The 25,972-nt window shown below is 34.5% G+C and overlaps 2 protein-coding genes across 2 annotated transcripts in view; one reads left to right on the forward strand and one right to left on the reverse strand.

Moving 5' to 3' along the window:
• The window catches only part of LOC129265144 (WD repeat-containing protein 64-like), a 30,444-nt gene extending 11,016 nt beyond the window's left edge, over positions 1-19,428 (forward strand). The window contains exons 7-25 of the mRNA XM_054903136.2: positions 964-1,175; positions 1,650-1,790; positions 2,424-2,643; positions 3,076-3,202; positions 4,156-4,304; positions 4,849-4,972; positions 5,657-5,847; positions 7,225-7,434; positions 7,979-8,103; positions 9,440-9,568; positions 10,120-10,228; positions 10,658-10,903; positions 11,584-11,689; positions 13,702-13,763; positions 14,174-14,286; positions 14,966-15,178; positions 15,677-15,854; positions 16,368-16,505; positions 17,115-19,428. Coding sequence (XP_054759111.2) covers positions 964-1,175; positions 1,650-1,790; positions 2,424-2,643; positions 3,076-3,202; positions 4,156-4,304; positions 4,849-4,972; positions 5,657-5,847; positions 7,225-7,434; positions 7,979-8,103; positions 9,440-9,568; positions 10,120-10,228; positions 10,658-10,903; positions 11,584-11,689; positions 13,702-13,763; positions 14,174-14,286; positions 14,966-15,178; positions 15,677-15,854; positions 16,368-16,505; positions 17,115-17,213 — 2,892 coding nt within the window. The 3' untranslated portion in view covers positions 17,214-19,428. The remainder of the gene's footprint in view (positions 1-963; positions 1,176-1,649; positions 1,791-2,423; positions 2,644-3,075; positions 3,203-4,155; positions 4,305-4,848; positions 4,973-5,656; positions 5,848-7,224; positions 7,435-7,978; positions 8,104-9,439; positions 9,569-10,119; positions 10,229-10,657; positions 10,904-11,583; positions 11,690-13,701; positions 13,764-14,173; positions 14,287-14,965; positions 15,179-15,676; positions 15,855-16,367; positions 16,506-17,114) is intronic.
• A 556-nt stretch (positions 19,429-19,984) lies between these two features.
• LOC129264062 (testis-specific serine/threonine-protein kinase 1-like) lies at positions 19,985-25,922 on the reverse strand. The gene is made up of 5 exons (XM_054901932.2): positions 25,602-25,922; positions 24,681-24,829; positions 24,023-24,183; positions 21,022-21,220; positions 19,985-20,432 (listed from the first exon to the last, which is right to left on the reverse strand). The coding sequence occupies exons 1-5, from the start codon at positions 25,920-25,922 to the stop codon at positions 19,985-19,987; spliced, it is 1,278 nt and encodes a 425-aa protein (XP_054757907.2).
• Between the last annotated feature and the right edge of the window lie 50 nt (positions 25,923-25,972).

The raw sequence follows: 25,972 nt of genomic DNA on the forward strand, positions 1-25,972 counted from the left end.
TCATGTTATCATCACTTTTAATCTAGACCAGTGTGGTGGAGAATTTCCTTTTCACCTGCCACTTGGGGCAAAGTAAAAGGGTTTGGTTGTTAAAGGACTTGTATTATTAATTAACTGATATACTGCATGCTATATAGTCTGTATAGAAATGAGAAACTGACAGGTGCAACAACCTGTTTACTATCACATGTGATCATATATCACCTGCTTATATTTCACTTATAATTGAATGGGTTTAATGGATTTTAGATAATGTATGATACTTCATTTATGTAGTCAGTTACAAAGTTACATGAGAAGTGTCTTCCATTTGGGGTGCGTCGTGGTCTAGTGGTTCTGACTCTCGCCTTTGAAACAGAGGGTCGCAGGTTCGAATCCTAGCCATGGCGTTTTTTTCCTTCAGCGAGAAATTTATCCATACTGTGCTGCATTCAACCCAGGTGAGGTGAATGGGTATCAGTAGGAAGAAATTCCTTGAATGCTCGAGCGCCCGATCAAGGTAGCCTTGCTAAAGCCGGGGTAATGATAACATTACCATGTTAAGCAGGGCCCACCGGTAGAACTGAAGCGGCTTCCCTGGGTAAAATATGACCTTATTGTTATTTGGTAAACATCTGATGAGAAGCATCTTCGTTGTGCGTAATTGATTGCAAATCTGTGTAATATTTCCTTGTTAATTTCTTATTCTAAGTGGGATAGAAGGCTTTTCTAGCCATTGCCAATAAAATAAAGAGTAGGCCTACGTTTGATTTTTTTACATTTTTTCAAATTTTATTAGTAAATTTTTGTACATGGTTTGCCATAGACTTTAATATAGTTGTACTTAATTTGTTATGTACATTATGGAGTCCTGATAAGACATTGTTTTGATGTCTTTATAATCATTCACTAATAATTATTCAAGTTTTATTACCATTCATCCTCAATAGTTATACTTGTTCTTCTGTTCTATTTACAACACAGAGTATCTTTTGCATCAAGCCCACTGACAACTCTGTCCAATGTCTTGCCTGGGTTCCTCATGCCCAAAACCTTCATGAGGATAGTTTAGTGTTTGGTGATGATCAGGGTTCTATTAGTCTACTTACAATAGCTGCTAAAGATCTCAATACTAAGCATGCTAAGGTAGATAAACGCAATCAGAATCTCATCATTGAACCAGCTACTCTCACATAGTAAGTACCTTCATACCCCACCGCATTTTAGCTCATAGATCTTAAAATCCATTTTGCATGCATGTTTGTTATTCAAAAGAATACTGAAATATGAGACATTTCTAAAGATTGTTTAGCTCTGGCTTTCGATTTGATGTCTTTATATTATGTAATATACCAATTTTAGTCATAGAATAATTCAAATTTTCTCAAATATTTTTGACACAATTCATGCTGTTATCATTTAAGATGATTATTCTTTGTTTGATGAAAATTTGTTTAGTATTCGCTACAGAGTTATCATCGATGCCTCATCTCATATTGTATGTTTATAGTCCATGTATGTCACCCTCTAAGGAATTCTGTTTATAGGCCAGCATTTGTTACTTGTGGTAAGCCTGTTGAATTTATAAATTTGTTATTTCACCTCAACTAGTCTTTTCATCCTTGTAAAAATCTTCATTCCAATATCAATTCTTTGATTTTCTCCCATAGTCCGATTGTGAAAAGAAAGTTCCATGACAACTGGGTGCTGAAGATCAAATACTTTCCTGAGTTAAGATGTTTCGCATCCTGTTCACCAAGTAGTAATACTTCATTTGTTCTTGAGTCAGTTGATAGAATCACTGATAATCAGTAAGTTGAGGATAGCTCCTGTCTGATAATTATAATCTTTATTCAGTTTAGAATGATTTGTTATATCCATATATGTGATGATTACCATCTCTAATATTATGATCTTTATAATAATCATTCAGATAGTAAAAAAACCAACAACAAAAAACGGATGGACAACCTCAGAGAGTAAAGGTAGTTTTTTAAATCATGGAACTGAAAAACAACCTAAGAATAGATTAAAGCAATTCATCAATGTGGCTTATGTCCATACATTATATTGGTGACCTCATCTTAATTTGATTTCAGTAACTCATCTTTTAAAGTACAGAATTATTGCCTGTATTCAATACAAATACAAGATCTTCATCTATGGAGAATAAGATTAATGTGATAAAGGATTTCTTGAAGTGATCTGTATAAGTTCAACTACATCAATATGATATTCCAGTTATGGTTGACCTCTTTTGTGCGATTTGTGCAAAATTGTATGTTTGTACCATTGAACTTAACAATCTATTAATTGATTTTGTCACTTTCCTTTGTACAATAGAAATTTCAACATGTAAAAACAAAATTAAAAACAACTGCTATTGTAACCTCCTCAGTATGCTGATAGTCAGTGATCAATATTTTGAAATGATCTCTTAACAGACCATTCAAGTCCATTAGTATCCCTAAGGGAGTCAACTCATTTGCCTTCTGTTCAAGAGCCAACATCATAGCAACTGGAGGCAATGATAAGATTGTCCGTATCTGGCATCCACATATCTTCTCAAGACCTACGGGCAAGATGATTGGTCATCTCTTTACTATCATTGATGTAGCAGTCAATGAGAAGGACCAACATGTCATTAGTTTATCAACAGCTAGGGTAAATATTAGTATTTTGTTCACTTTACTGCTTAATATTTATAAGTACTATTTGTTGATGTAAGGCCATTAACATTTAGCGAGTTGCTTGTCCTTATTGTATGCATCTAATATCATAATTCTCTTGAGAATCTAGGCATATAATTGATTTATATTGTATTCAGTGTTTATTTTTTAAAGTTTAAAATGCAGAAGGAAAATAAAAACTTTATCTAGCTTGAATCAACATGTCATTAATTAATATTTAAATTCAATATTCCATTAGTAGCAGAGATGTTATTGTATCTGCCATTGAAGACATGTTTGATGAGCTTACATATGTTTACTAGGAATCAAAATTTATCTGTAACATATGTCATTACATAAATTATAAATCTGTAATTTAGTTTCCAAATAATAGCATTGATGTCTTTATATGTATCTTTGAATGCAGGTATTCAGAATATGGGATATTCACACGCTGACAAGCTTACAGGTGTTTACTGATAATGAAGACAGGCCGGGTGAAAAGAGGATTCATTGTATGGTATTTGATGAGAAACATGAGAGACTCATGACAGGTGAGCTTTTCAATTAATGGCTTATTCACTTTTATTTAGATGAATAAAAACATGTTTAGGTGTGCTGTCTGTCTCATGTATCAGTTACATTTTAAGAGGATATAGTTAGACATTTTAATAAAGGAGCAGAGATTTACATGTATCACATCCCACCGCTGCCACCATTTATTCAACACTTTTCAATTATGTACAAGGGCCAATCCAGGATTATATGAAATAGAGAGAATGCAGAAAGTGAGCTGAGGTATTCAGACTCTTCTGAGAGCAATAAAAGATCCTGAGCCCCCTTCAAATGGGCGCAATAATTAGAAAGAAAATAAGAAAAATCAAAATAAGTTTTCCCACTTGTCAAAATGAAGAAGGAATAAATCACACTGTTCATTAGTAAGGTGGGGATATAATGAGTTTTGGATGGGTAGGGGGCGTGCCCCCTATTGGTCTCCCGGATCTGTGTATGGCCGCTGCCTTCATTTATTTCAGACGAGGATTCAGGCTTGTAAGCTCACTAAACAAGGAAATTTGTATTGACGCTGTATTCTATGTGAACTTACCTAATTGAAAAGTTTAGGTCCTTTAAAAGCTACTGTACTAATTGCTATGTAAATATGTTTTATTGTCTTAACTCAGCTCCAGGCTTTGTCTTGATTTTTGGTTGTTAATTACCATGACAATGTGCATTCACGCTTTAGGCAGTACAGTAGTCTTCTAATCGCTTAACCCAAATTTGAAGATTGGGTCAGTGTATTATTTCCCTTTAGTAAAATATCATTAAGTTATCTGACAGAGAAGAAATGAAACAGAATTTTCTATGGATGGTTTGAAGCAAGCAATTGTGCTTTCTTATCAGTCAAGTCAACCAACCAACCAACCAACCTACCATGTAATTTTAGAGATTTTGTTTGAGCCTACCAATAACCTTTTTATACTTTTCCCATTATTTTGTTTGGCCTCAGGGTCTAGTGTGTTGGATGTATGGCCTTTAACAAGAACAGTACAGGATACTATGCAGGTACCTCATACTCATGATAGACCAATCAGTCATGTACTATGTAATGATGAACTCAATCAGGTGGTCTCTGTTTGTACGGAATCTGTTATCAAGGTAAGACCTATTTAGGAGGAGTCAGTTTGTAATAATTAAAATTTAGGGTTTTTTGGGGGGAGGGGGGTGGGCTGTTTTAGAAAGAATATAATCATTTATCTCTTTTGTTCATTCTCTCTCTCTCCATTATAGATAATCTATCTTTGTGTTTTCATTCAGGTTAAGTGATGCATAGTAGAGCAGGCATCTATTGTATTACTAAGAATGTTTAGCAATAGTTGATAACTCCATCAATTAATTTTGTAATTGAGAGAGAAATTAATCCACTTGAACTTTATACAGTAGTGTTAGCAGGATGTTTTTAGCACTTTAAGAGATTGAATAGACACAGGTATTTAGTTAGATCATGTTTGGTAATCTTATGCAGTATATTTCTCTTAATACAGTTTTCAAATCTTGATGTTGATTTTAATCTTTTAAATAAACTTCAAATTAGCTACTGGAAAACTTTTTGAAAATGAACTTTTTTTTCAATTTCAGTTTAATGTATTTTCATATCTCATGAATTATTGCTACTCACATGTCTGATTATCTCCCTCAATAGGTTTGGGAACTAGAATCTGGTAAAGCTGTTTATCATGTGACTGGGTCACATGGTCCAAATACAGAGGTCACTGCCCTTGCCATTGATACAACTGGATATAGACTGGCATCTGGTGCAATAGATGGTATATAACACTTTTTTTATTTGGGAGGTTCTAATCAACTACTCCTCTTAGTGTACTACTTTGTAAATACTAGTAATATACACGATAGCTGTTGCTTCAGCATTCTTATAATTAACTATCAGATATATTCACTGGTAATGTTGTATCTTTCTTTTTGTTTACTAAGAATTTACTTTAATTAGCACCTGTTGAACAGGCATATTTCTGAGAAAGAGACAAAAAGCTCTTTAGGTTTTGTGGTTCTTTTTATGCATGGCCATGCATTCCATTAGATTTTAATGGTTAATGATATCTGAATAGTGAAGGATATATATTCTCGATCATTTTTATAAATATGAAAAGTATTAGGCCTCTATATACTAAACACACATGTATTTTAGCTAAAGTGAAATAACTATATCTCTTTAGTTTTAATGAAAAACAAAGAAAATCCATTTTATTGTTTGAAGTAGACATCATAAATGAAATTCTCTGAAAATTTGTTTTTGCCCAATTGATCATGGGCCCCGCAGCCACTGTGCAGCGCCAGATCGACGAGGATCTATCTCTTTAATTGTTGAACACAAAACAGGGCGTTTAGATACAAAAGTAAATAATTATTAGTGCACTGAAAGCAATTTCCAGAATCCCTTTTCTATTCAAGATTATGTTTTATTGCATTCCATACATACATGAATTTTACAGGTTCAATCAGAGTATGGGACTTTGGAAGTGGTCAAGAAATTCGTTCCTGGGTCTACTGGTCAGAGAATGAGAAAGAAGAGGATGTATCTATTGCTTCAATGCTTTACTGTGAAGTACAAAAGTTTGATGACCCAAAGCCACATCGATGCTTAGCTGTGTTGGGTTGGAATAACAAACTCAAACTTTTAGAGGTAAGTGCATTGTAGTTTTGGTGGAACATCATTAGAGGAAATTAATCTTGTGTTGAGAAACTTGTAGAGAAAATAGGGATGTAATTGAAATTTGTTTATGATTTGCATACTAGGGTAAAGTTTCATTTGAGTTAGGCCAAAAAAAAATTTTGTTTGCTGAAAAAGAAGAAAAATTAGGGTCTGTCGGTATTCTTTTTAGAGGTATGATAAGATCTATGATTCATGTTTATAGGGAGAGTATTTAAAAACAATGTGTGAAAATTATGATCGGTCAGCACAATTTTTTCCCCCTTTTTTTTTTGGGGGGGGGAAGTCACAGCAAACGAATTTGGAAAGGGTGCTGCCTTCATGGAATATTATGTTATGCCTTTAATTGAATAGAATTGCTTTAGAATAGAGGATGCTTTATGGCCACTTCCATTGACGAGTGGATACCATGCGCGACCATGGGGTCTCGAAAATCACCCTTAACACGTATTTTCCATATTCTGAAAATGCACCCCTTAACAAGTATTGGCGTGTGAAACCCTACCCTTAACAAGTATTGGAAACAAAACGACACCCTTGGCAAGTATTCCCTGAATTGACCCCCTAAACAAGTACAACGATATTCTTATTGTTATGTTATGTCACTGTCGTCGGTTTTACCTTTACCTGATTGTGTTTAGTACAGCCCCATCTCGCGCAAAATCGTACTCTAAACACGGTAGTGTTGACCCTTGGGGCAAAAAGTACATCTTTTATAAAACATTTTAGTCTTAATTTTTACACCCTCGCAAATTTTACCCTAAAGTATTTTAGTGTTTTTTGACATCCTTATTACGTTACGTACGTAACGTGCCCTATCTTGAAAATGACATCCTTTTTACGTGCTTTTTGGTCGCGCATGGTATCCACTCGTCAATGTAAGTGGCCCCCCCCCCGGGCTTTATCACTGGATGACCGATACTTCTTTTATTTTTCTTCAGATCAGAGGGTCAACAGGTCTGCTTATTTTCAGTGCATATATGCATCTAAATAAATAAAGGTAGACATAGCAATTGTCCAACAGTTGATGGTATTTATCAATTGGTCACATGATCCAGCTGTGGCCTATATTCAAGAAAACATATAGTGTGCTCTTTGTAGACAAGTGTTGATATGATTTGTTATAGTATTTTTTTACTAAATGATCTATTTCTGTAGTACATTCATGTTATGGTAACAGCTTCATCAACAACCTTATTGTGTATGGGTGTCGATTTGTGTTGTGAATCTATTGTTCAAGGGGGGTTGATCTATTGTTTCATTCCCGACTTGAATAGTATGACGTCATGGATGGACATCAATGTTATTGTCCCTTCCTGATTCATCTACGTGTATCCCTTTACCCTTTAGGACCCTGCTGATCATGGTGACTTGGTCCTGTTTGCTGAGTTCTCAGGCTACACCCAGCTACCTGACAGTCTAGTCTTACCAACTAGTCCTAATCCTAGCAGTGGAAGTAGCAGTGCTAGGGGTGGTGGAAGTGTGAGTCCCTTCAACAAGTCAGCTCCACTTCCATCCATTGGTCAAAGTGTTGCACAGGTCACAAATATGGCTCGGGAGGTGAGTGTAAACTACCCAATAGCTATTCTTGTATTCAAAATTATATAAGAAGTTGTCCACAATTAACCTTTCATGCCCAGGTGAGATGATCAAAACCACTCTGTTTTTACTACTTATAGACAGAAAGAGTAACTGAATTCTCATATCAAATCATCAGAAAGACTCATATGGTTTTATTTTTGGTGCGAAATGAGCAAAAAGGTCCACACCTCAAAATATTTTTTTCAAATCATTGAATTTAACATGTTATTTAGCTGATTAAACTTGATTATTTAGCCGATCAAAAATTAAACTTGATACAAAGTAAACATGCTGTCCTTTATCACGTGTAGAGAAAATACATCCACAAGCAGAGCTTAACATAACCAGTTCATCCAAAATACCAATGAAACAAACTTTGGACATAATGATAATAATGTGTATTCATTTGACAAGAACTCCTTATTTTGGGAGTAGGTGTTGATAATGCAAAATAAAGTGATGTGTTATAGCTCACCTAGCTCACCTAGCTCATTAATCATTGTTGTACGATCTCTTACTTCAGGATGACATTCTTCAGTATTATGATATGACTTGTACAGCCTTCATGAATCCAGATGTACTCGCTACAGGATGTTCTAATGGTAACATTCTTCTATGGGATGTGTCAAGAGGTGCTGTTGATAATATGTAAGTAAAATGTAAAGGGAAAGAATTAATTGTCCTCTGAATACTTGGAGGATTTGGGTCTAAGTTCTTCTTAGGTTATTATTCTCAGTGTAATCAGAGCATTACTCAAGCCAGGTTTTCAAGTTATTAGTCACTATATGTCTGTGCTTGTGGTGGTGGTGGTTTTTGACTCGCCTGCATAGCAGAGCGAGACTATAGGCGCCGCTTTTCCGACGGCGGCGGCAGCGTCGTCAACATTGAAATCTTAACCAAGGTTAAGTTTTTGAAATGTCGTCATAACTTAGAAAGTATATGGACCTAGTTCATGAAACTTAGACATAAGGGTAATTAAGTATAACTGGACATCCTGCCTGAGTTTCAGGTCACATGACCAAGGTCAAAGGTCATTTAGGGTCAATGAACTTCGGCCATGTTGGGGTTATTTGAGGAATTGTCATCATAACTTTGAAATTTTATGGATCTGGTTCATGAAACTTGGACATAAGAGCAATCATGTATCTCTGAATATCATGTGCGAGTTTTAGGTCACATGACCAAGGTCAAAGGTCACTTAGGGTCAACAAACTTTGGCCATGTTGGGGTTATTTGAGGAATTGTCATCATAAATTTAAAAGTCTATGGATCTCGTTGGGAAGCAGCAGTGTATCCCTGAATATCCTGTATGCATTTCAGGAACATGGCCAAGATCAAAGGTCATTTAAAGGTCAGTGAACTCTGGCTGTGTTGGGAGTATGTGTTGAATTGGCATCATAACAAAGGAAGTTTATGGATCTAGCTCATGAAACATCGACATAAGGATAATCAAGTATGAATGATTGTTTTGCACATGTCTTAGGTCACATGATCATGGTCAAAGGTCATTTTGGGTCAATGGGCATAATGTTTTATTATCATATTAGTGTTTTCTTCTGTAAATAATATTCATTAGCTATTTTCAAAAGAAGCACTGCTGCTATATCGCATTGCGTAATGCAGGCGAGACTGCCAGAGGCATTCCACTTGTTTTTTACCTGATTGCTAAAATGCATGAATGCTTGTAAGCAAGCAATCAGAGGAACAAAGTTTTTAAGGTCCTCTCCGAGGGACCTGGTAATGAGGATAAATGCCTTACCAGATGGCACTAGCACACCAAGTGGGAATTGAACCGTTTTTCCAGAATCTAAAACCCCTGCTCTCCCAACTCAGCTGTGATGCCTTCTTTATCATCAAAGGAATATTATATTGATGAATGAATATTGACTATCAAAAATGTTTTCTTTGCTGTGAGAACTTGTGAATACATTCCTTTTACTTCACTATTAAAACTGTGTAAACTCTTTTATCCTTTATCTGTTAGATTTGAGATGCCACCACTTGCTCCTGGACCAGAAGATGAGAATAGATTGAAGAGTCCTAATCCTCACAAGGTCTATATGATGATGTTTCTTATTCATAGAACAAGACGACCAGATCCTGCTTATATCAAGTAAGCCATACTTAGTACATAATCCTTTTCAACACTTGTTACTTGTTCAGTTTATCTTCGTTTCATTCCATAGAACAATGATATGTAAGGTAATAAAGAAGGTTCCAGTTTTGTAGATTCATTTAGTTTTTTTTTTCAAACCATCTTCAACATTTTCATTTGTCCATGTAACCTTACATTTTTTTCTCTCTTAACCCTTTCCACGCGTACTTCGCACCAATGCACACTCGGTGCCGTGCGAACTTCGCATTTCACACTCAACAAACAATGCATTGTTTCCCTCCCTGAAAATAATTCAGTACAGATGGGTTCATGGTCCTGTGATATATAGACTCAACAGTATCTTTAAGCAAATAGATAGTGATTTCATGAAATTAGATTGAATAAATATGAATGTTAGAACCAAACAGTATGTTCCTAATTTGGATAATGAAAAATCATTTTAAATCTTATTATTATTACATCAACAGCACCTTCAATGATGCAGTGAGAGTACATTTGTTATTTGTAGGCAATTTTCTGTATTCATATCTGTTTGTTTTATGTGTTAGGAAACTAACAGTAAGACAGGAAGGACCATCAACTCCTGGAACTGATTTAGAAGGGATCAAGGAAGGTGATGAAGACTCAGATGCTTCTTCATTTACTCAGAAAGAAAAGGTTAGTTTGACTATCTCTAATTGTTAAAGGTGTTTTAGTAGTTCATATTGCTTATTTGATTCTTTTTTTTATGACAGCCTATGGTGCATGTAACATTATTATTATTGATAATTCATCATGAGTTAAAATTGTTATGGCAAAGTTATGCAACACAATTAAACAAGACAGTGTTTGCATTTGTTTGCTTTGACTTTTGTTTTCTTGTTATTTGAAAGTGTGTATATGAAATACACAACTTATTATTGATACCAGAAAGACTTATCAATATGTGTGTTATAATTTCAGTACTAGATTCCTTCCACCAAGACCAATGTTTAAGCTCTGCACGATTATAAAACTGTAATTTTGTTTAAACTGTTCAGATTCTTGTATGTACCCTGATATTTTAGTAGATCATGAATTCATCATTGTTTTTTATTCCATCTCTAGGTTGAAGATGAGGAAGGGATGGAGGAAGATACAAAGAGCCCAAGGGATGGAGAAACTGAAGACATGGATACTGCTATCCAAGATGGAGATAAGGAAGAAGAAAAGATGGAAGATGATGAGATGGAGAGGTTAGGTTCCAAGCCAGAGAGTGAGCAGGATCCTAATGCTAAGATGTTGGTCACCGAGTATGATCCTATTCTTGTCTCGGTTCATGCAGATTCTTTCATTAGATTCTGGACTATGGAGGTAGGTCTTTCTTCATACAACAAGTCAGTTCATGGTTAGCTCATCATCAACTTTTCTCAAATGACCATTACGTTTTTTCATTAGGATGAAGATGTTGCTTAAATATTTCACTTATTAATACAGAATCTTGAACTATGCAAATCATTCAAAGTCTAAGAATGAAAGGCCTTGTATAGACCAGGTGACTAGAATAGAATAGAGGTAAAGTTAGGAAATCTATTTTATTGTCTGCTTTTGGCATATTTGACTATTGTTTGGACTACTGTCAAATACCAGTGATTATGAAGACTTTTTTACTCTTTAGCGTGGATGTGATGAAAAAATAATTTAAAAGTAAGACATGAATAATCATCAAATCACAAATGCCTATGTCAGTGAATTTGAAAACCACCTTCATGGTTTATCTCAAAGAACATTTTACTGCTTGTGTGCAATTTACAAAACCGTGAACAGGCTTATAGGGTGCTTTCAAACCCTTGTGAGTGTTAGAAACCAAGGGCACAGTGGGAATTTAGTCTATAGTTACATCATTTCTAGTTGTCCTTTGTGCTGAAAGCTACTAAATGTTGTGTATTCATTACAGCAATGATTTCATGCACAATTATTCATTATTGCTTTATATTCATTCAGTTTTGAGGATTTTATTTAGTCTTGATTGTAATCTTGTCCATTGGTTTTAGGGAGAGGTTGTGAGGATGTTGAGTCCTATGACTAAGAGACAAGGTTCAGCTGTAACATCAATCTGTTCAGATGAAGATTGTAATATGATCATTACTGGAGATATGAGTGAGTAGACAGACTTCTATCCTGTATCTGATACTCTATTGCTGTACAGGATATGATAATTATATCAAGAACATATCCTATTAGGTTGAAGGAGTATCACCACTCAGAGGCGTCGATCCTGGGGGGGCAGGGGGGCGATCGCCCCACCAATGAAAATATTGGGGGGGCAAACATATCGTTTTGCCCCCCCAATAATTCCGCTGATGTGTAAAAATAAATTAAGATTGTAATGTTACACAGAAATCAACAAGTGAGATTGAGATACCAACTCGTTCTTTATTTAAAATTGTGCTCAAAATGTCCGCTTTTTAGATTGGAATATAAGAATTTTCAGCTCGCGCTTCGCGCTCGCATCATTTATGTAGCAAAAACCCATACTTTTCATTATTAAATAGGTGAATAGAATGTCCCATTTTCAGTTCCGAACCTTAACAGAACTACAGCTTCGATTTGCAATAATCTTTTGTTGGATATATATCTTGTTCTTTATGAAAAAAATGTCCATTAAACTGCCTTTTTTTAGATCGAAATATCAAAATTTTCAGCTCGCGCTTCGCGCTCGCATCTATTTTTCTATTAGATACCCATCTTAACAATTGGTACCAAAAATGCTTAGAATATCAAGCTTTCAGGTCAGAATATAAAGAAATTTCAGCTCGCTCTCGGCACTCGCATTATATGTGTAGTGAGATACAAGTATCTATCCTCCTCATGAGTTACTACAAACAGTCCTAAACAGGTACCCTTTTCCTGTTTTCAATTCAGTATACTAACAAACTTCAGCTCGCGCTTCGCGCTCGCATTAACTTGTTGTTGAGATATGTGTCTCTTTCTCATGTGTCATATATATATATATATATATATAGTGTGTGTGTGTGTGTGTACCTATTTGTGTGAGGGGGGTGAGTTTGTTCGTTTTGTGTGATCAAGCACCTTTGGAACATTGATTCATGATTTTGCCCCCCCAATCTGAAAAATGGATCGACGCCCCTGTCACCACTTACAATATTGCAAAAAATGAAGGTTTAATATGTTCAAAGAATTAAAACTTGCTCAATTTGCAATAAATTAGTGACAGTAGGTCATAAAAATTGGAAATCCCTTATCCACTTCACCAGGTTTCAAATATATGTGTTAACCATAACCAATTTGTTTACTCCTTCCAGTGCATCTTGGATGTATGATAACCTATGCACCATTTGAACATTGACCATTATACATGGGTGACAATGAGTTATCGCTTATTGAATCCCCAAATATGTTATATTATGCAGTCCAATATGATAGGGTTCAGGGATAACATAATGGTAGAGAATTTCAGTTGAAGAAAGAACCGTTGAAGAGAACCGTTGAAGAAAAAAACTTTAAGATATATTGTTCCATCATTTTGGTGTTCTTATGCAAATACCAGGTTAATTGCCTTTTTAGAAGTTACATTTTTCTTGTAGATTGATGATGCTCCTTGTTCTCTTTGCATCATAACAAACCATGAGGTATACATCATTATCATCTATATATAGCGTTTTAGCCATACATTAGAAACATGTATTTTGGTCTGCATCAATTGCTTGTGCAGTATCAGAGTGTATAGAGATAAATATCCCATAGGCTTCTGTAAAAATTTACCGTTGAGTATGAGACCATATTGAACAGTCTAGTGCACATGCGTGAATGCGTGAAATATACAATGCGTACAACAATGAAAGCAATGCGAAGAGCAGCATAGATCACAATTACGCTCAATGACCAAAATTGATCCTAAAGTGATGCCATAATGTGATAAGTGATTTGACTTGTTCAAATCAAATTCTCCCTCTTTTTTTTTTTTTGGGGGGGGTTGTATAGATGATAATAATTATATTGGATGGCTTTATTTCATGAAATACCAGAAACATTCCACTCGTAATGGCTAATATTTTCCCAAACTCTTGGGATATTTCTGGTATTCCATTCTGAGCCATCCAGTATAATAGTATTATTGTCTTGTTTTGTTCATTATTCATTATCATCAGAGGGTTACATAACAATGTGGAATGTTGCTGCACTCTTGGAGGACCCCCTAACAGATGATCATGTAAGTTATACACAATACCATATATATAAAGATTTCAGTAAAATGTCTATATAGCCAAAGCAAGTATAGGAACCAATCATGAAATTGATTGTGTGTGGAGTCACAGTCTTGATTGTTCAAGTAAAATTTCAAGTAGATTTAATTTGAGTCAAATATGTAACTGATAAAAGAGTTTGGTAATTAACATATTTAAGCTCATACCAACTTAAATTTTGTGCCAAGCTTTTATCTAATTTGTATTTGTTGACTTTCTTTAGCCAGGTGATCATTTTTCTTTTTCTCAGTGTTGCTAGTGGTCTTTGAATGGTCATTGGTCATTGAATAAATTGAAGAAAATGTTCATGAATTATTCAAGATATATCCTGTAATATACATGGTGACTTTACTAAATACTCTTATTGTTTTTACAGGGAGCAGTACAGCAGCTGATAAGTTGGAGAGCTCACCTTAGTAAGATTGTTAGTCTGATCTATGTAGATAGGATGAAGATTATCATATCAGGATCAACAGATGGTTCAGTCAGGTATGTAGGTTTCTATTATCATTGTCAAGTTAAAAGCTAATATTTTAACTCATCAAATGATGCCTTCTGATTGGTCTAGGGAACATTTTGTGAGAGTTTGTATATTTTTCTTGATAAGAAGTTCTATGAAACTGAGTTTAGTTCTTAATCACTGTGTTATGTGGTGAATCATTTTTGTAAGATTAAATGGCTGCATTTACAACAAATTTCAAAACGATTAGTTGGAAGGGATGCATGAAAGAGTAATAAACAAACCCCTGCCTATTGCATTGCTAATCACCATGAGAATCAAATTGTTTATTTCTTTCTGATAGAGGTTGTTTAAAAAATAACAATGCCACTTCCATAGGAGACAAGTGATATTGAAAACTGGAAATATCGGCTGATAGTTGGTAGCAAGATGTAATGACTCAGTGGTACCACTTCACTTGGTCATAATTCATTAACTGATTATCCATCCATTATTAGCATGGACAGGATATATTTTCAGAAAAGTTCTCAGATTTATCCAGAAATATTCTAGTCATAGCAATTCACCATTTTTACAAGTTGATAGAAGTTCCAATAAAAAAAAACTGACATAGAAAATGAATGATACAGGACAATGGAAATAGTGACTGCTGTTACTTAAGAGATCGTATTTGGAGATACCAATTAACACTACATTCTTTTGTGATAGGGTTTGGTATGGTGATGCACCCCAGAGAAGTCACTTCATGGGATTCTTTGGTCAACATAGACCATGGAACTACCCCAGTGCTGAAAGCTCAAGTGAACCTGTATTACCCTATGATATAGCTGAGAGACCCCTCCTGCCACCAAAGAGGGAGAATGAGAAGAAGAAACAGAATACTCAGAGCTATGAGTATCCCCTCATCTTTGATAGTGACAAGTAAGTAGAAACAGTAAGAGGAGTATTGCTTTGGAAGAACATGGGTTAATTGAGTTTTTATTTAACACAGTAGGCGGTTGACACTCGCCCCATCTCTTAAATGCTGATATATTATTATCAACCAACATCAAAGTCTCGTAAAACAACTAAATTAGTATGGCAGGGCTGTGTTTGTTTTCATTTGGTGATTCAAGGTCAATCTATTTGCCAGATTGCCTCTTTTATTGTCTATTAATGGGTTTCTTTTTTATTTTGCAAATTATCTTGTTACAAGTGCCCTGGATCATCGTTGAATTATTAAACCAGCATAAGCCTGGGAAGAAGTCCTGCGTGATACCTTTCCTTATTGCTTGGTTTTATTTGTCATTATTAATCATATTGAAAAAAATAGAAATTAAAAATTGAAAAGCACAAGTTTTTAAATATAACAATTATCACAGAATGAAGGTTAATTCTGTATATCAAAACCACCAATTTCACATTTCTCTCTGGATCTAGATGGAAGCCATTCCGTCGTTCAGCTTATCAACAGACCAGAAACAAGAAGATGGAGCCTGAAGATAAGAAGTTCTTTGAAGCGCTTCAGAAGCCTCACTTCTACAATGATCATCTGAAGAGTTTCAAGACAGGAGAAATGAGTCTTGGAGCAGTGTTCAGAGCCCTACCAGTCTATAGAGTAAGTCAATTATTTAATTGTATTGGGGATTATACAGACATGAACCCCAGGCTAAACATTGATGGAAAAGCATGAAAAATGCATGATTGTGTTCGTAAAACATGCTGCTTTTCACTTTGTGATACAGAAACTTGAACTATGCATTTCTTATTACCAAAGTAATTGTATCATTTTGAGAAAAAGATTCTTTCCTGATTAGTCAATATTCAAAATTTTTCCTTTGGAATTGTATGTGCATTTTAAGAACAAATATGACTGATGTTGTTCAGATTTAGTTTAGTGTGGTTCAGTGTTATTTAAAGATCAAAATAATGTATATGAGAATGTTAGCAATATATAAATAATTAAAACGATAGATTTTTCCTAAAGGTCCATCTAGAGGTATCAGGTATAACATTGTGATATCTTGAGGGGTTTGAATTGATGAGTAATTTGTGCATTTCATTGAATCATTGACAATTCATTTCACTGACATAGATATCTTCCACATGTCAAATTTTGATCTTTGATTAGGTGAGTACACCTGAGAGATTAGAAACACCAGCTATGGAGTACAGTAAATCAGCTTTAGCCAATGATTCCTATCTATATGGACCACCTCCACCTAGGAACAACAGGGCTCCTTCACCTAATAAAGAAGTCTCAACAAAGGTATTTATTCTAATTCCTACATTTGAAAATAACACTATTGGGAGACATACTTAAACTCTGTCATAAATAGAATAATATGCCTTGAATGGAATGAGAGCTATTACGTATCTCTAATAGTGTATTATCAACAATTCCTGAACTTTCAAGACATGATGGAAGTGATTACCTATCTAAAAAGGCAACAAATCAAGGTACATCAATGTCTGAGAGCACTACTTAGGTGTCCCTACACAGTGGCTGTAAAACAGCAAGACCATACCCACTAGAAAAATAATTATAGTAGTAATATCTTTTTTATCCAGGGTAGCCACTTCAGTTATAAAACTGCCCTACCAGAAGAATTGTTAACAGTAAAGTAGTACCCTTATTGTGAAATCATTGATAGGACATTCAAATGAGTAAGATCTTATCTTAGTAACAGAAACCATTAAGAATGAAAAATCACTTGAAAACTCATGAAAATGAATGTACACTTGTCACAAAGCATAAAATCCTGACAAGATCAACACACTTCTCTCCACATAATACATTTCTTAATTTCAGATCGATAAATGAACGTGAAAGATGGTTAAAGTTGCTCTCTTTCTCTCTCTATTGTAAATTTGACAGCCAAGCAAAGGTCAGAGTCAGAAGAAAGGTACAGTTTCGCCGATAAGATCACCTCTTCCATCACCACGGCGACGAACAACAGACAAAACTCCAAGATGATGCAGCATAATTCTTCCATGCCAATCGGCTATGAATGTCAACCTTAATCTATAAACATTCATGCATTTATATAAGAGGAATGCACAAGAGAATTGATGATGCATTAATTAGTGAATGTATCTAGTATCATCTGTGATGGTTTATCAGTGTTATCATCTTCCTCCTACCTGTTATCTCCTCCCGTTTGAATCTTCTTGAATCCATTGGACCTCTTGCCCATATATGACAGTATTAGTGTATGTAGATATGCATTTCATCTTCCATCACCATCATCTATCCAAATACTTTGCGCCTTGTGCATCCTTCTACTTCAGAGTATAACTCCTTTCTTCATCATTAAGTCTTTGCTTTTCCTTATGCTCTCATATTGTATTTCATAATGCCATATACCAACATCTCCATCTCCCCCAACACAAATATATACATTTAAAAGACCTTTTCAGTTTGCTTTAACACACACATTTCTCCCTCTTTCACTTGTCAGTAAACTTCCTTTCACTCTTTAATCATTTTTCTAACCTGGAGGTTATATGTTGTAGAGACTAGAGAGAAAAAACACCATCTAATTCTATTTTGCTTACTATAATTGACAGTGACGTTTGTAGATAACAAATACTAGTTTTTGTGACATAAGTTATAGGCATTTTGGATGGAATTGTGGCATACATAATTAAGATAAACTGTTGAAAGATGTTTCTTCATCATTGTTAAGTTATATATCTGTCAAATATTGTTTTTATTGATATGTTGACAAATCAGAATGCTATTGCATGATTTAGTAAATTTCATAATTATTTCAAACTGAGATATGTATTTAATGACATGATGTAAGTTCACAACCCCTCGGAAGCCATTCCTATGCAAAGTTGGTCATGTGATATTCTTCTATTATTTTGACAGCTTGACCTTTTTTTTTTGCATTGTAAAAATGTTACTGGTATCAATTCTGATTATATTCTTGTATATTTTGAAAAGATATGGTTGATTGACCTTTATTTATCATTGGACCAAACTATGCAATGATATATCAAGTTAGAATTGATGATTGTGTGAATCATAGTATTTATTTGATATATAGTACTGTATATTTTATCTTTTAAATGATGATCAAGGGTGATCAAATTACCAAAGAATAGTATTCAACCTTGTTACTTAAATTAAGTATTCTTTTTCATCTGTCTTTTTTTATACTCTAGCACTTCAGTTGTGTATAGATCTGTCCATATCTTTTTATAATGATTTGAAAGCAGCTTATATTGGATTTTCTAGCAATTATATTATATCCGTCCCATCTTCTAGTAAATTCTCAACAATTAAGTCATTTATAGAAAAGCTATATCAGTTATGTGTGTATTGAATATATAAATATGTAAATAAAGATCTTGACCTATATTTTCTCTCTTGAATTCACCTTGAAAATATGGTGTATTACACTCTTTATACATACATGTATTTATAGATTATTCTAATTTGAATTTGGGAGTGTTTTGTAAATGTGGGCGTGACATCTCAACTCATTTGAAGTGAAGTTTATTTGCTTTGGTGGTTGCATATTAACATGCACAAAGTGCAACTCATTTATCAAAAGATCGTTTATGGGTTTTGATTCTAGTACTTATTAATGAAGTAAGATGAGACATGCTTGTGTTTGAACATCAAATTCTAAAAGTATGAACTGAGAAATTATCTCAAGGTATTTATTTCAAAATCAAGTCAGGATTTTGTTTTCAATTTGCTTTTTGCAACATTAACAGATGTTATCTTTTCAATTTATGTTACCTGTCAATTTGTTTGAGTATAGAATTTTGTTTCACCTTTTACAAATGCTACCCTGGTATTCTTTAAAACATTAACAGTGAAATAAGGAAAATCCAGGCAAATGTATAATATGCCTGGCCATTACACCAAAATATTTCACTATACAGAGCTTGAGAGGTATAAATTTCACATATCCAAATTATTTCAAAAATATTTTCTTCAATAATTTGTTGTTTTTAGCTCAGATTTCTAATTGACTATATTTTGTTCAGCTCATCTGCTACACTTTTTTTTTTTATCTTCAAACTTGCATACATGTATATGGTGATGTATTAATTGGCTGGTCTGAATATATTCATAGAGGGCATCATACGAATTGATTCGCTTTTATTTTCCTGAAATATTTATCAAGTTTGAGTGTTTGCAGGGTGGAATAAAATAATTCAAATTATTTAAATCTTATGTCTGTATTTAGTTTCTGTTCAAATTGTGTTTTTTCCTGTTTGAATATGAGTGGGATTTGGGGGAGGGGGTTAACAACAAGGAAATGAATAAACAATTTGCATGCATCCAATTTTTGGCATGTGTTCACATATATTTATTTACATTATATTTTTCTATCTTTATTTACAACTTCAATAATGGGAAATGTTAGTTAACATAGGCTAGTTATTCATGTTGTCATATTATGACCTACTTGATAGGATGTTCATTATTTTTTTTCCTCTCACTTCACATTACACTTTGATTGTAAAGGACCTCAGCTTTTCAGTATCTGCCTTTGCTGTGGCTATGTCAAACAATTATACTAAAAACAATTTTAAAGGGTATATCAATATTTAGGATGGAGAAATCGTGATTGTGACTGAAAATAACCTATTATGAATGAATGCTTGGTATATGATACAGGGAAAATGATCTTGTGCCCCAAGTGTAAAATTAAATTTGATATAGGTTATTTTCATTTCAAATTGACTGAGATGTTAAAAAATTACTTGGGATGTTTGAATTGATCAAGGTGCATTTCTAGTATATCTGGTTGCTGTGGGTGGCCTTGTTCTTTCTCGATGACCATCTCTAGGAGTATTCCGACCAACATCAGCAGTTCTTGAAGGCATTGGTGAATGCATGCTATCTTGACTTGCAGACGCTACAGCTGATGTCCCCGGTTCAATCTTCTTGCTGCGTCGAGTCAAATTCTGCGTAAAACGGCTGGTCGATTCGGTAGATCGGTCTTCACGTAGCGGTGGAGTTGACCTCGTAGTAGCATTGTTGTTACCGCTCACACGATTACTTTCTACCAGATTGCTGGTTGCAGGGGTTGGGGTAGGAGGATGTGCAGGTGGACTACGGCGGTTTGAAGATGAGCGTGATGTAGTCGCAAAGTTTGGAGTTGTAACTGGCTTGAAGTTACATCCATCTTGCATCCATGGATGGTTAAGAATGTCATTCACTTTCAGTCTGCGTTTTTTATATACCAAAATGAAACCAAGCCAGAAGTAGCTGTTAGTAATGACTCTCACCACACCAATAGCACATAGTTATTTGTAATTTTATCAAAACAATCACAGCAAATGCTGGTTTGTGTACTATTTCTGATGCAATGATTTGTAAAACTTTTGGGGAGATGGAGTCATTCTATTGTACTGAAAAGTTTAAAAGCATTGTCATATTAGAACTTATAATCATTTCCAACTAAAAAAAACCGAAATTCCTACCAATACATTCATTGTTTTTATTATCTTGAATTTTATATCAATGAATTATTTTATAATAAAAAGAATAGCAATTGTAATGGCTTCAGAAAATGATGAATGATAAGGAAATATTTCATTTAACAACGAATTTCTACCACTGCTCATTGCTCCCTCCTCCTGCTTTTCCTTTTAATTCTATGACATCATCACTTTATTCTCTGATATGATCATCTATTGCCTTGATATGATCATCTATATTGCCTAGATATGATAATCTGTATTGCCTTGATAATTATGATCATATATATTGCCTTGATATGATCATCTATATTGCCTTGACATATCAAACTTACCTCCTTTCTGCAGCAGGTTGGAGAACAGCCAGAATGATATCTTTAAAGAGTAAGGTAAGTTCTTTCTTTTTCGTGAAGCAGAGTCTCTGATCCATTTGGTCTTTAATCATCCGTTTGATATTAGAATCATCAAAAGGCATTGTCCCGCATACCATGATGTATAGAATAATCCCCAAACTCCATACATCGTATGCCTTACCTGAAATTACATAAGTTTGTGTGTATTTTAGTCCCATTTTGATAGGACTGAAATAATAATTAAGCTAAACAGGTGTTGATCAAAATATATAACAAATAGGCCTACAATTTAGAGTCGTATTCTTTTAATTTGTTATTTATTGTTTTACTTATTTATGTGGCTATTCATACTTTCAGGTGGCTGTTTGCTAATAAAATAATCATACTTCATGAAACATAATTTATATGAGACTGGAATTAGAGACATCTGACAATAAATAAATTCACATTTACACCGATGTATTGATGGAGGGGCATTAGGGGCAATAGACCCCAAAAGATATCGGACTAGGGCCTGTTACAACCGATAATGTCGCAGGGACGCATAATGTCGCAATTGCGACATTATGCGTTGACTGTGACATTATGCGTTGGATGATTTTGGCATAATGTCACAGTCAACGCATAATGTCGTAGCTTAAATTACTAACGCATAACGTCGCAAGTCTTAACGCATAATGTCGCATCGGTATTTTATTCAGGAATCGAGTTGCAGATAAGATATAAGATATGTTTTCACTCAGTAATTCATTCAAGCTCTGTCATCTGAACGTTTTTGAAATTGTGTTTGGTGGGACAGGCGCGAATGCGGGGGGGGGGCAGTATTGAATTCATTATGATGAAGAATGGTCACTTTTTGAAAATTTGATATTTTATCGTTGTTCATATTTTAAGAAAGAAATCATATTTCGTATTATAACTCAGAATGTACCGTATGAACAGTAATTATAAAGCGATAGGTCCTATACAAATCTCCCGTGGGGGAGAGGGGATCACGTGATAAAGTAATAACATGTTAGTATGTTGCGGGAGGGGGCAGAATTAATGCCCCCCCCCAAAAAAAAAAAAAAAAAAAAAAAAAAAAAAAAACTTTACTAAAATGTGCACGAAATCATTAAATATCACTTTAGATTCGTTTTTCACATGACCACATCCCCTCCTCACAGAAAAAAAGCTGAGTATGTATTTCTTATTAAAAAAAATAACTGGACATTACAATGTTTTACAACTTGTTTTCGTTTCTTTTTTAAATAACGAGAGCCGACCCTTGCAGTGGCGGCACCAGAATTTTAAAACTGGTGGGTGGCAAAGGAAAAGGGATAGAGGGGACTAAAATTTATTTTGCATGTTTCACAAAATGGAGTGTGAAGCGCGACTAGGGCACTGGATCCAACTTTTGGATCCCTGTTGGAGTCCAGGGTCAGAGCACGCATACATACGTGTTTCTAATACATTATAAAGCAGGATTTCGCCAAAAGGGGGTGGGGCGCAGAATGTTTTAATTCAGGTTTCCCCAATGGGCTGCTAAAAGCCAATTTTTGCTGTTGGTTTATAGAGGGAGCAGTCCCAGCTAAAGACTAAAGTTTGAAGACTATTATTTTAATTAGCTGTATTCTTACAAACAAGATAGGCTATCTCACATTGCCTAAATAGATAATGAGAGCGCGAAGCGCGAGCTCAACTTTTTGGATCTTGATGCATTTAGACCAAAGCAATGTACATTCTGAGCAATTTTTGGCAGTATAAGATATGCGAGCGCGAATCGCGCGCTAAATTTTTTATATATTGATGGCACATTCCGAGTAAAAATACGAAATATGATTTCTTTATTAAAATGTCATGAACAACAATGAAATGTAATTAAATTTGTATTTAATTTTCAGCAAGATGACTTTACTGTCCTGCAAAATAAGTTGAATTGCATGTATAGCTACATGCACATATGAATGGTGATATGCGTATACTTGCATTTCACTAGTCCACACATTACAATGTTTCAAAGTCCACCCCGGCCCTTCCCCAGACAATGAATTCGATATTGACCCCCTCCCCTGCATCCGTACCTGCCCCACCAAACACGCTCTTTAAAACGTTCAGATGACAGGGCTTGCACAAATGAATCAGTGAAAACATATTTTATGTCTTATATTTAACTCGAGTCCTGAAGCGAATACCGCTGCGACATTATGCGTTAAGACTTGCGACGTTATGCGTTGGTAGAAAAGCTACGACATTACTAATGCGTTGACTGTGACATTATGCGTTGGACGCTCTTGGCATAATGTCGCAATCTGCGACATTATGCGTTGGTGTGACATTATGCGTTGCTGCGAAATTATCGGTTGTAACAGGGCCCCGTTGCATAAAAAATTCTAATTTGGTAACTTAGCCATTAAAAAACTTCCCTGAAATCCTTGATTCTGATTGGTTGCTAAGCATTGTTACCATGGTAGTTACCTTTGGATGACAAAGATACTAAAATAGTAGGCTTTTATGCAACGGGGCCCAGGTGGGGATGAGGAGGGAAAACAATGGAAAGGAAAAGGAGTGAAATATGGTATTTTCTTAATATTATGACTTAATCTATCACAAATGGAATTTTCATTTTTAAAGGTAAAAAGTTTTTGCTTGCTCGCGACAAAATGTTTACCCTATATGTCTTTTTCTGTACCCCACATTTTTTAAATCACTTTGCCAATTCATATCCATGTCCACTGCATATATTGTTCATACTTTAAGTAAATCTTGATTTAAAATGGCAATAAGTTTATACCTATTATCTCTTCATCAAACTATGAAGATGCATCTCTTTCCAGTGCTGACAATATTATGAACGATTCGAATATGCCAATTAGTTGAACCGAGAAGGGTTTAAATTCAATTAAAAACCAAGATCTAATTGCGATAATATTTCATTCCTTAAAAAATATATATAAGTTTCTATTTTAATGAAATGGATTATTATATATTTACATTTACATACCATTATACATGTTTCCTTTTAATATTTCTGGAGCAGCATAGGCCGCACTGCCACAGTAAGTCTTGCTGAGATCTTGCGGCTCCATGAAGCGTGCGAAACCAAAGTCAGATATTTTAATGGTGTTCGCTGCATCCAGCAAAATGTTTTCACATTTCAAATCCCTTAATTAATATCAATGAAAATAACGCAACAATTAATTGAACTTTAATATAAAATATCGCTACTAACATAGTTTTTTAAGTAAAATATTCAACGAAATTGTCAATTAATAAGGCCTTTAACATTGGGCAGAGGTTTGTAGAGAGGGGAATATCATGATGTACGATGGCGAAGATTTTTTATTAAAGCTAATATTATGACAATGATCTTGAATCCCAAGTTAGATTTTGATTTGTTCTGAATGAACTGAGTGTCATTACGACTACATTGATTATTTTTCATTAGGTTATATAAAAGTATGAAAATAAATAGGCCTACCATAATCAATTTGATCTTTTTTCATGAACTATAGCCTATGATCATCATTCCTCGATAGCATTATAATAAAGTTTTATTCAATGTTCATCAGGGGTAGTCATGCTTAGGTTGATGACGGATATTAAAACCATTCAATCTTAAATTTTTTTTTTCTATCAATTAATATATTTTGCTTACTGACCTGTGCACTACGTTTAAGCTATGCAGATAAGCAACTCCATCCACCATTTGACGAAAAAATGAGCGCGCCTTTTCTTCGGTTAAGGATCGTCTGAGCTTGATGTATTCCAACATATCACCATGTCCGGCCAACTCAAGCACCATATAGACCTTAAATGAAAATATATGGAAAAATCGAAAGTTTTCATAACTCTAAGTTATTATTTCGATTTGTAGTTCACAAAATGACTCGCACAATAATATAACTATCTGTTCCTCTGAATGTTTTATTTATGGTAACAATGATAGTAATGATATTACTTAAAATAAAATGAAAATAGTCATATAAATAATAATGATAATTATAAAGATGATGATGACGACGAATGACGATAAAATTATTATCATAATATGATTGAAAATAATGATAATGCCATTAATAATGTTAATAACGATGATGATTCTAATGATGATATAGATTATGATGATACCCCCCCCCCCCCACATTATTTTATTGCAGTAATACATCGGAACGATGTGTCAAACAACTCTTAATTCAGTAGGCTCAAATTCTTTGATCAATTTCAGTTTTATTTTGTTTTAAGAACTAACGTTGGGTGTCAAAAAATATGATTTTCATAAATTAATTCACTATAACCTTAACCTGTAGGATGGGGGGTGGGGTGTCCGGACACTTAATATTTTTGAAGCCTTCTTTTTTGTCTTTGGATTACACTAAAAATACGAATTCAATAGTTGTAATCATCTTCTGTTTTGTTCTCTATGATATTACCTAACATTTCGTACTAAATATTTTATGAAACTTTGCTTGTAAATTTTTCCAAATGACTTTATAAAACTGATCGTCCGGACACACAACCTGTCCGGACACACAACAACTGGGTATATAGATATAGGCCTAAATATTGAGCAAATAGCTTACCTTATTTCCAGTATCAAATATTTCAAAACATTTGACGATATTTCTGTGCTGTACTTTACTCAAAATTTTGATTTCTCGTGGAAGAAATTTTTCCAGAAAATCTTTTGGAGCCTTCTTTCTGTTGATAATTTTAATGGCGCACTTTCCTCTGTTGTTGCTCAGTTGGCATGAGTAGACGGCAGCATATGACCCCTCTCCTAACATTAATCCAAGAGTATACCCTTTTTTGTTTAACATGACTTCTTCATTTATAACTCTCCGAACCGATGTTGTTCCAGCCATGAATTTGGCACTATCCGTCGCCGGAGGCTTTGTTTCCATCTTAGTTTCTGGTGATAACATTTTTTTTGGGGTATTTTGCTTGTTTTGAC

This window comes from Lytechinus pictus, chromosome 7 (assembly GCF_037042905.1).
Source record: "Lytechinus pictus isolate F3 Inbred chromosome 7, Lp3.0, whole genome shotgun sequence".
Lineage (NCBI taxonomy): Eukaryota > Metazoa > Echinodermata > Echinoidea > Temnopleuroida > Toxopneustidae > Lytechinus > Lytechinus pictus.

What these genes read in the sequence shown, in the direction of transcription:
- LOC129264062 (XM_054901932.2), bottom strand. Translation starts at nt 25,922, where the DNA reads ATGGAAACAAAGCCTCCGGCGACGGATAGTGCCAAATTCATGGCTGGA. An exon ending in AGCTTAAACGTAGTGCACAG is followed by an intron (nt 24,184 to 24,680) that starts GTCAGTAAGCAA and finishes ATATTAATTAAG; the next exon opens with GGATTTGAAATGTGAAAACA. An exon ending in AAAAGGAAACATGTATAATG is followed by an intron (nt 21,221 to 24,022) that starts GTATGTAAATGT and finishes ATGTAATTTCAG; the next exon opens with GTAAGGCATACGATGTATGG.